Source organism: Podarcis erhardii, assembly GCF_964252035.2.
Source record: "Podarcis erhardii genome assembly, chromosome: 6".
Lineage (NCBI taxonomy): Eukaryota > Metazoa > Chordata > Lepidosauria > Squamata > Lacertidae > Podarcis > Podarcis erhardii.
The window spans coordinates 67,219,632-67,231,189 of record NC_138510.1 but is presented as its reverse complement, the minus strand read 5'-3'; the positions used below and the strand labels follow the sequence as shown (position 1 = coordinate 67,231,189).

Sequence of the window (11,558 nt, the reverse complement as noted above, 5' to 3'; positions counted from 1 at the left end):
TAGATCTCTTTAAAAGGCTATTCCTTTCTCCTTATCTGATATCTGAGATGCTTTTTCTTTTCTTTTTTGAAAGGTACTCATTGACAGTCCCTGGGAAGTAAAATCACAGCTACAGAACAGTGATTTATGATAATTTTGACAGTTTTCTATTTATCTTTCCTTTTTCTCTTTCGTTGGGTGCTATTTCACTCTTAATGACTAGCCTTAACCATTTTTGAAGCACTCTGTGAATAATGGAGTTAGTGGCCTTGAAGAAGGCACATTTTATTACTAATAAATGTGGATTGCATATAAAGCCTACCATGGAATCACATTCTCTTAATTTTTCCCCAAGTTAAAAATATATATATATACCATTTATATATATGTATTTGCTATTCACATCAACAGAAGTATTGCGTCCAGATCAAGGGAAGAAATAGTACCACTATCTTCTGCCTTAGTCAGACCACACTTTGAATACTGTGTCCAATTCTGGGCATCACAATTTAAGAAGGGTGTTGACAAGCTGGAACGTGTGCAGAGGAGGGTAGGAGTCAAACCAATGGCTTCAAGTTGCAAGAAAGGAGATTCCGACTAAACCTTCGGAAAAACTTTCTGACTGTAAGAGCTGTTCAGCACTGGAACAGACTCCCACAAGAGTTGGTAGACTCTCTGTTATGCACTAACCTTGGCTCCTAGAACAATAGGCAAGTAGGATCCTAGAATACAACAACTGCCTTGCAGGACTCCGAGTATATTTCACTCTCCTTTCTTGGAGGTTTCCAAACAGAACTTTATGATTCTATGAAAAGGATTTGAAGTATGTTGGCATTTTTATATGTTCTTCTTTCCTTGTTTGTAATTTCTACATGAAAGCTCTAAGTGGGGTCATCGATGGGTTTGGAGTACGTTGTCAGCAATATGCTGATGACACACAGCTCTACTTCTCCTTTATACCTGCAGGTGAGGCAGTGGATGTGCCTAATCCTTGTTCTGCCTCGGTAATGGACTGAGGCACGGCTAGTGGGTGGTTCTCTAGACCAGATTCTCTAGACCAGAGGGGAGGTTGCTTGTTCTTGATGGGGTTACACTCCCTCTGAAGGAGCAGGTACATAGCTTGTGTGAACTTCACAGTTAAGTAATTCAGGCTTTCTTCTGAGTAGGCATCTATAGGACCAGAGGGGAGGTTGCTTGTTCTTGATGAGGTTACACTCCCTCTGAAGGAGCAGGTACATAGCTTGTGTGAACTTCACAGTTAAGTAATTCAGGCTTTCTTCTGAGTAGGCATCTATAGGATTGTTCTGTACAGGTTAGCAAAAGTTCATCAGGACATGCTGTCCCTGCAGTTGCTCCTTTGCTGTGGAAACAGAAACACAGAGATTACTTAAATCCCATTACTAGACATCTTAGCTGTCCCATTCATTTCCCGACTGTTCTATTCCTCTTTATTAAAACCTAAAATTAGTCTCACAAGAACAAGTTCATGCCCTTACAAACCACAAAACTGTGTACCCTCTTCCAAAGATATTGGCAAACCTGAAGTGATCAGAGACGCCAATTAAAATAATATTAATAAAATGCAGAAGTAATTATGGCAGGAAAGCTGCTCCAAGAGATACAGACATCGTTGCTGACTCTATGTGGGTGCAGATGTAGCTACTATATTTAAACTCCTGTTATGCTTTAGAAGTTTTGTTTTAAATAATGCATGTTTTTTTCTAAAGGAGGATTAATTTATGTGAAGCTTAAAAGAAATCTTCAGCTTTTATTTTAAAAGTAATTTAAGTCCTTGTAAGCCTTGGGGCTGCTGTACGAACTGTGTGAGCCACCAACTATAAAGCCTGCTTTTATGAAGCTGTGTGGGCCTCATTTCCCATTTCTGTATGTATTGGGGGGAGGGAGGAGGAGGCTTGCTTCTTGCACCATATCCTCATGTTTCATGGGCTACTTTTCTAGGGGTCTCAGAGGCTACCAGATCACAGAGACTACTAGGCACCCTTGCCTCTCAGTAGAACACAGTACATTATGTTTGGAATCCTGGAGTTGCAGAGACCAGCTGTTGGAAGCCTGGTTTTGGGACTCATGCCCCCAGAGCCGTATGGGTCTATTATTTCTGTTGGCAGTCCGAGGGTGGAAGGAACAAGTTGTGAATCTTCTTATAAGTAAATTAAAATGTGTATTTGTGAATCTAGATACATGAGATGTCAAGCAGCATGGACCCATTGATTCTACAGAAAGGAGAAAAAGCAACAAATGCTTTTTGAGCAAAGGGTAGTGCTACAGAAAGCAACCTTTGATCTCCCTCATGGTCCCAATTGTATCATTTGGGATGCTCAAGGTACAGAAAATCCTAGCCACTGATTTTCTTTAGCCAGAATGCTCAAAGGCATAGTTTTCATTTGATCTGCTTGCTCCTGTGCAAGACAGGCAGGGATGCTTTTTAAAGCCACAACCCCCTATAATCTTTTAAACGGATAAAGGCCATTTTCTAGGATTGCCTTTATAAATTTGAAATCCACTAAAGAAATAGATAATTCAGTTTTTCACTGGGGAATTTGGAGCAAATGCAACTGGTTACCTGGAATCATTCAAAGCAAATTTGTTTGTGATGTGCTTTCCCCTTATACATGGGTCATGAAATTCTACTTTCTGTTTATGCTATAACAGTAGATGCCAAGTAAATTGGAGCAATACTACTGAAAGCTTTTATTGTCATAATATGCTTTCCTTCCTTTTAAATTTCACAAGATAGTGAGGAGCATTATAGTATTTTTCTTTCTTTCTTTATTAATTCAGTGGAAGATGAGAAGGAACAGGCTGCAGCTGTAAGCTTGAAAGCAAGCATTAGAAACATAAGGGGAGATTAAAGGGGACCAGGATAAATGCAGGACAAACTAATAGAGAGAACCAGTGCCCCCCCCTCAAATAATGTTTAGGGGTATTCTCATTTTAACTCATGAAAATCACCATTTTATAGTTCAAATTGGGAAAAATAAATCCAGTAAATGAACAAAAGTACAGAGATCCACAAAATGTTTAGGGGTATGCATCCTCCTGCGCAGGGATGGAGGAAGGGCAATGTGGTGGGGCCGTTCGCCCCAGGTATCACCACTGAGGGGTGTGTGTGACAAAATGGCGGGTGGCACTCGCCACGGGGCCTGCAGCATGCCCGAGCCACACATCTCTCCTGGGAGTGACACGGTGGCTTGAGCGCCCACAGGCTCTGCATTGCCCCAAACGGTCCACCCCCTGCCTCCCCCTCAGCTGTAGGTTGGCTGAGTGGGAGAAGGCAGCAGACTCCTCGGAGATCCCCTGGAGCGTCCTGCCCCTGCTCGCCCTGCCCCACGGGTGGCTGCCCCTGCCCCTGGGCGCAGGGCACACGAGCCGCCCCAGGCGCCTGATTGGCTTGCTTCGCCGCTGCCCCTGCGTCCCCCCAGAAAAAAAAGCACTGGAGAGAACTAACTTGAGAGAAAGTGGCCTTTTGGGGAGTCATTGAAGCCCCACCCCCCGACAATGATCACACTTTTCAGTACACATAATCATAAAGGTAAAGGTAAAGGTACCCCTGCCCATACGGGCCAGTCGTGTCCGACTCTAGGGTTGTGCGCCCATCTCACTTAAGAGGCCGGGGGCCAGCGCTGTCCGCAGACACTTCCGGGTCACGTGGCCAGCGTGACAAGCTGCATCTGGTGAGCCAGCGCAGCACACAGAAACGCCGTTTACCTTCCCGCTAGTAAGCGGTCCCTAGTTATCTACTTGCACCCGAGGGTGCTTTCGAACTGCTAGGTTGCCAGGTGCTGGGACCGAGCAACGGGAACGCACCCCGCCACAGGGATTCGAACTGCCGACCTGACGATCGGCAAGTCCTAGGCGCTGAGGTTTTACCCACAGCGCCACCCGCATCCCATACATAATCATACAACCCGTTTAACATCTACCAAATGTCCTGGCTTCTCTTCTGCAACCCCTATGCACCCCTCCTCCATTTATTCCAGAGGACCCCCAACTCTCTGGACCAGATTTTGGAGATATACAGGGGGTTGAAGGGGAGAGGAGAGGAAAGAATAGCCTCACTATGGAAGTAGACATTGGCTCTTGTAATGTTGCATCTCATTCATATACCCCAAAGCTGTGTCTTGGCTTTTAGGTAAAAAGAAAAACATATATAGCATTGTACATCACCATTATACTCATTATGTATTATTATTCATATTTAGGAATATTTATATCCCGCCTTCTAATCAAAGTTCTTGAGGCGACTTACATTATGTATGCAAATAACAATTAAATTAGACAGCGATACAGTAAGTCACCACAGCAGAACATTCCAGCAGTGTACTTCTGCACCTTTTGAAGAGGCTACGGCCACATTAACTGGACCCTGAATATGTGGGATGAGCAGGATTTGTAGTCCTGTGCAGTGTTACAATTTAGTTACGTATTTAAAATGTTTACAGAAGATACATTTTTAGCCAGTCTTTCCTCAATGAGAACAGGGCAGTGTACTTGGTTGTCCCAATTTTCTTCTATCCAACAACTCTGAAATAGGACAGATTGTGAGACAGCGACTGGCCCAAGGTCACTCAGTGAACTTCATGGCTGAGCAGGGATTAAAATCTGGTCTCCTAATCCAGTCCTCTAAGCACTGCTATAGCATATGGGCTCACAGGGATCGGTAAATTGCAGAATTCTAGTAAATATTGGCAGGCAGTTGTCTTAGATTTACGTGAGTTTTAAATGTATAATGATTTTAGTAGTGGTTTTTTTGGTGTGTTTTCAAAGAAAATGGCAAGGACAGCTATGCTTCTGAATGTATAAGAATTTCTCCAGGTTTGGTTTTCCCAGCACAAAGTTCCAGTGTCAAGAGAAACTGTATCTTGGGACTTTTAATTTTCCTCCTGCATAACTCGTAAAGGTATGGAAACCCTTTGAGGATCCTGAGAAGGCAGCTTGAAATGTCAGCTCATGTAAATGCAACCATACAAACTGAAAAAAATTATTTCCGAAGCGCTTGGTAAATATGTAAAAATGCGTTTCCTAAAAAGAACCCTTCATTTAATACGTTTGGGAAAGTGCCCACTTGAATTCACTGAGTTGAAAATGCCAAATTAACATTTTTTGCTCCATTGCATCCCTCAGTCTTAAAAAAATTCCCAAGAGCAGACAGCATGAGAATGTGTTACGCACTGTGGTTAAGAAAAGCTCTCACCAAATATGTTTTCTCTTCCATTATTGTTTAAGAAGTTGCTTTGGCTGGCTTGTTCATAGTGAATGAGTGGTTAGAAACCTCACAAAAGACTCATAATGTTGATTAATGATTGTGGAGAATTTCCTGAATGGATAATTCAATGGCAGAGGTGGGCTTTGAGACCTGTGCTTTGCAGGTGTGCAAGAGAAGCAGCACTTTTCATTTTGAAATATGACAGAGATTGGAGAGTTGCTTGCTGGATTCAGCTGGGCGTGCAGTCTTGGGGCTGAGGGTCTGTCCAAATTGCTCTTTGGGAAAATTGGTTAAGAGTCTGCTTGCTTCCAAGAGGCTCTGCTTGGGTACATGTAAATAAAGAAGATACTATGAACACATATTCAGCTTTCATTGCTCTCACATTTCAAAGGAAATAAAGAACAGCCATGTTGTCCCAGAAGCTTCTCACTGTTCTAATAATAGTACATTTAGTCTCAGTCCAGGTGTTTAGTGTTGAACAATTGGGTTAAATGCCCCTTCTATTCTAGCATACAATCTTTTGCTGGCATCTTGCTGTGTAGTCATTTTTGTTTGGACCAGAAATGGGCACTAATGACTCGGCTCTGATTTAATAAAAGAATCAATCATGTTCCAGAGCTAGGAAAAAGCCAGGTACCTGAGGGTTTGAAGCTGACACCTACAAATTTTAACAGTTGTGCTCAAGACTAGTAGCAGCACTTATTGTCCTATTTTCTTGCTAGCAACAATAGGACTAAAAATAGGAAACTGATGGAAGAATCAAGATTTCCTTACCGTAGGGCAGTGGTATAGACTAATATTGTCTTTGTATTTAATGGGCAAATTAACAAAACAACTTATATAATAGATGATTCAGATGCATAGATAGTGCCGGATTTACGTATAAGCTAAACAAGCTATAGCTTAGGGCCCCCCTCTCTCGGCCCCCCCCAAAAAAAATTAAAGGAAAAAACCCCCTGGATGTACATTTCTAAAATATAAGATAAAAAACAAATAAAATGACTTTAGATACCTATTAGGTCCATAAATTACCATATAGCATATATTCAACAGAAAAAAACAGCGGCAATTTGTTGTTGACAAATGACAGCTGGACATATAAAGGGCCCCGTTACCTTCAGTAGCTTAGGGCCTCATCAAACCTAAATCTGGGCCTGTGCATAGAGATGACAGGATTCCATTTATTTCATTTCTAAATAAGGTTTAGATTGCATAGATCTGTCCTTCAGTGTTTTGCAAATCTTAGCAAATTTGGTGCTAATTTATTTGATTGCAAGAGAAGCTTTGCTGGATCAGATCAAAGGCCTTTAAGACACAGAGCAAATGAAGAATGCATTATTTCAGGTGAACAGAGCAGGCTATTAGGCATACAGTATACTGTGCACATCATCCTTTTGATACAGGGCCTTTGTAGGTATTTTCTGCCTCCACAATCAATTTAATTATTTCACTGGCCCATTAGAAATCTTCTTCCCATATGAACCAACCCAGACCCTACAATCACCATCTGTAGTCCTCCTTTTTGTGCCTCCTCCACAAGAGGTCCTGAGGGCGGCAACATAAGAACGGGCCTTTTTTTGCAGTGGCTCCCCATTTGTGAAATGCTTTCCCCAGGGAAGCTCACCTGGCGCCTTCACTGCATATATTTAGACAGGAGGCAAAAGCATTCCTCTTCTCCCAGTCCTTTGACTAATTAAACTATACATGGCCTTTTAATCTCTCTGTCTGTGTGTGTGTTGGGGTGTTGTTGTTTGTTACTATGCACTGTATTTTTGTGTTTTTATATTGTAAGCCACCCTGTGATCGTCGGATGAAGGGTCGTATAGGAATTCAATAAATACAGGCAACTCACCATTTACGTGCGGGTTGCATTCTGAAGTACTGTGTGCATTAGTGGGATGCGCATAAGCCTGCCCCTGCCCCCTTCCAGTGTGAAAAATGGGGTGTGTGTCTCACTTGAAACACATGCAAATGGAGAGTTACCTGTAAATAAATAAATAAATAAATAGCTAGCTAGCTAGCTAGCTAGCTAGTTACCTAGCGGACTTGGTAAAGTTATAGTCAGCTCAACTTCATCTCCTGTAATGCTTCTGAGATTTGCAACTCCATCAGAGGTTGTGTTTATGTGTTGTTCTTGGCTGTCATCAGTATTCCTCGTACAAAACAGACCTTTGGAGACGGATGTGGAAGGCCCACCTTTTTATCTATGCCCTGGCCCCCATAATCTGGCCTGATGCTTCAAGCGTGGTGAAAGATGTTATCCCATCACTAGATTCCTGACAGCAGGGTGCAGGGAACTGTAGCCCCATGGGTAACCTACATTTCCCAAGATTCTTTTTTTTTGGGGGGGGGGGGGAGCTGACAAAACCTTCAGTGATTTTCCAATAACTCGTGTGGGGGAAAAGAACTATAATAACTTCTGCCTTTCATGCCTACATTGGATCGGGCTGCAGTACCGTCATAGTTTCGTTGTGGAATGCTTTGCATCTGCACCAGTGAGCAGGAAATTAGTTTGCTTAAACCTCGTGTGTGTGTGTGTGTGTGTGTGTGTGTGTATATATATATATATATATATATATATATATATATATATATATATATATATATATAATTGTGTGTGTGTGTGAGAGAGAGAGAGAGAGAGAGAGAGAAATCCTTGTCCTAGGCGTACAGAGTGACTTTGCTTTTACGGGGCTTTAACCCTATATACATGTGGGTTTCTAGACCATTCAACTACAGCCAGCTGATCCATACCCCCCCCCATCCTAGTCGGAAATCGCAATGACCGAGAGTCATTGGAAAGAAGCGACTCTTAGCCGAGCCCTGAGGCGAAAGCTGAATCATTTCTCATTATTATTGGGCTTTATAAACAAGAATAATGTTAGACAAATAAGTATACCAAGTTTGCTCACGTCATTTGTATATCACAAAAATAGCACAATAAATGTGGAAAAATATCTACAACATGTGTTTCATTAGTAGTGGTCAGTGTATGAGTTCTTGGTTTATGAATTGGTCATTTCTCGCACGGACTGATCCGCTACCGGCAAGAGCGAGTCGCCACCTTTCAGAAGAGGAGGCGCTGCAAAGCAGGCTGCCTCCCAAGCTCCTCCTCCTTCCTGGTCGTCAGAGCTGCTTAATATGGCTGCCTCCATCGCGCCTCGGTGTAGTCTTCCTGCAGCAATAGTAATAGCTCTTTTATTGGGTTGCTGTAGTCTAGCGATCGCAGACGGAATCCAGGTACGCGAGGGGGGCGAGGGGGGCCGGCTGGCTTGAGCTAGCTGAGCTGAGCTGCACGGCTGCGCAAGGGATTTGCTCCTGGTTCTTTCCCCTCCCTGACCCCCCCCTGTTTCATTTAAACTAGCATTTGAGCTTTCAGTTCCCAGTGTCCCCTTTTTGCTGCTGTGAGTGAGTGACTTTGTGTAACCCAGGAGCCTTTTGCCAGGGATTAAAATCGTTCTTTGAGAAGAAGACGTTAAAAGCGAAATAAGAGCAAGCACAACTCTAGAAGTGCAGTAGAAGCCTCTGGTTGTGGAAATGCACCTTTGCGGAACAGTTCCTACGCACGCCCCAGAGCTAGTTGCAGCAGGGTCGGTTCCAGGTTGTGGATCAAGGCTTTGGAGACGTCCTCCGGCCCAGCCCAGCCTAGTCTTCCCAGCAGGGTTGCGTTTTATGAGTAAACAGGTGGGACTGATCATCGCCACACCTTGCCGCCTCAGCTTGTTTGCTCGTCCTCTCTCTCTCTGGAGGCACTTGCAGGAAGGATGAGGCCTGTTGGACCTCATCCTCACCGCTGCTGTTGCTAGAGGGACAGGGCAGGCATTCAGGTGGGCCAAGGCAAGGGGCAGCCACTCAGTTGCTCATGCTCACCTGTGCAACTCTAAATCTTTCGTACTGTGCCTAAACAAGGAAAGAGAGCCTTTTCCCCTATGGAAGTTGTTCCAGCCATTCAATCTTCTTTTCTGCATATGTGTAGATATTCATAACAAGGTAAAAACAGCCCTGCCAGATCAGACTTGGGAGTCAATAAAACCAAGCATCCTGTTACTTCCAGAGAGCATGCGAGGAGGGCAGGATGGGAGAATATCTCCCCCACGTTTGTTTACCAAGAATAATAATAATTTAATTTCTATACTGCCCTTTATCACTTGTTATGCGCTGGTGGTTTACAAGCACAGGCACTTGCACGTTAAAAGTATAAATGCATGACAAAGCAAATTAAAATCCTATTTAAATCAAACCGGAACAGACAGACATGTTCCTCAGTTACAGCTGACCAAAACATATTGGCCAGTCCAGAACTCGGCCACTTCATTCGGATGGCAATGAAAAACATGCAGTGATATCACTAGGCCTATGTCTTAGCACCTGGCTTTTGAAGGTATGCTATCTGTGAGTGTGGAGATTACATATGGCGCTGATAACACCTCACCTTTGTCAGTTGAATGCTTTTTGAAACAGTTGGTAAGATAGAGAATGTTTGCACATGCTTGGGGGTATGCCATAAAGGCCAGGATACCTAACATATTGCCTCATTTCCTACATATCCAATCAAACACTGTGCTTTACAGGAGAGGGCATCCTGCAGATACTAGCTTATAAGGAGGCCTGCTCCACACAGTGTTGGAATTGGGCCTTTAGTGTGGTGGGTATCTTGGAATTGCCCAAGTTACATGTCAGACAGGCTTTTTGGAGGTCTGTGGGAGACTTGCAACAGCCCTTCTGTGTGGAGATACCCCAGTTGGTGTCTGTATTGGATTTGAAATAGTTTTTATGGATGTAATGGTCTATAACTGATTTTATATATGAAATTGGTTTATATATGTTTTTATTGTGTGGTGAAATTGCTTCAAGATGCTTCTTAGGAAGTGATTCATATATGAAATAGGAATAATAACAGCAGCAACCTGTGTGAGAGTTGTCCTCATATTAACACTTGCTGTGTGAAATAAAGTCATGTGTAATTGAGCAATGCCTATTGAGAACACTGAAGACACCTGTGGAGACAGGCTGAGAAAGCTGGAGGGAACCATAGGCACACGGAGGCAGGAGCAATGAGTTACTTTTCTACTTATTGCCCAGTTTTCTCCTCCAAGCCTAAAACAACCTAATTTCCACAGTGAATATAATTTGTAGTCTGGCAGTAAGCATCTTCAGGTCTGGCCCAGTTTTAAATAGGTAAATTGGCTTGTGAATCAAACTGGCTTCCTACTCCAGTTCTGCTCAGGTATTTTATTTTGAACCCTGGAACTTCCTATACTGTAGTCCTGTTTGTAAAAATTTGAGCTACTGTTAGATTTTGCAGCATTCACAGAATTAGTTCTCGTGGCAAACTGCAGTGGCACAAATCCTTCCTGTTTATCAACAAGCAGTCAGCAACAATCGATGTTCTTGGATGTTTGTTTCTTGCATTTATTTTGTTTGTTTTCTCTTCAGGATCAAGCAGAACAGTTTTTTAGAAGTGGACATACAAACAACTGGGCAGTTTTGGTAAGTTTCTACATTTTTGTCCACTTCCCCATGATCAATGTGCACAAATATTCCAAAATATTGCCACTTTGATGGTGTATGGAAATGCTTTTTGCTTGCACATGGGGGTGGAGGGTGGGATAGACGATTGGATCCCATCCCAAAATGTTACATCCACTAAGCTTCTGAAGAGCATAAATAATTCTAATGAAAATATTGTAACTAGTATCAGTCACCATTTGTTTAAAAATAAAACATAATGTGAAAAAAATGCCCCTCATATTAGCCTAAACCACAGTACCCAGAGACGCATGGGAGAATCATGTATTCAGTCTGTATGTGCACACGGGAGCAGAGGTTTTTTTTTTTTAAATATAGAGTTCTTATTGCACCCTCTTGCTACTGAAAACAGAATTTGTTTCTCAGTTCAAAATGAAGCTTGCTGCTGAATCATAAGAAGCATCTGGTGAAAGCTTCAAAGAAACATTTGGCTGCATACACAGTTCTTCCTTCTGCACTCATATAGTTTTGTGGGGCTGTGGCTGTAGAATTAATTCTACTGTTTTCTAACCATAAATATATCCACATAATGCTTACTTTTTCCTGACCCTTTTAGGTGTGCACATCTCGATTCTGGTTTAACTACCGCCATGTGGCCAATACCCTTTCAGTTTACAGAAGTGTCAAGAGACTAGGCATTCCTGATAGGTAAGAAAATATGGAGGTTGTTTACAGCTTTAAAGTACTAAGACAAATGTAAAATTGGGGGGGGGGTGAGGGGAGAGAAGAGGACAGTCTGCCTTCTCAGCAGTGGTGCCCTCCCTGTGGAACGTCCTTCTATCAAATGTCAGGGAGAAAAAAGAATTACACAACTTTTAGAAAACAT

General features: G+C 42.7%; 1 protein-coding gene across 1 annotated transcript in view; it reads left to right on the top strand.

Moving 5' to 3' along the window:
* The first annotated feature begins 8,293 nt into the window (after nucleotides 1-8,293).
* The window catches only part of PIGK (phosphatidylinositol glycan anchor biosynthesis class K), a 109,759-nt gene continuing 106,494 nt past the window's right edge, over nucleotides 8,294-11,558 (top strand). Inside the window, exons 1-3 of the mRNA XM_081868354.1 lie at nucleotides 8,294-8,443; nucleotides 10,640-10,693; nucleotides 11,289-11,380. Coding sequence (XP_081724480.1) covers nucleotides 8,345-8,443; nucleotides 10,640-10,693; nucleotides 11,289-11,380 — 245 coding nt within the window. The 5' untranslated portion in view covers nucleotides 8,294-8,344. The remainder of the gene's footprint in view (nucleotides 8,444-10,639; nucleotides 10,694-11,288; nucleotides 11,381-11,558) is intronic.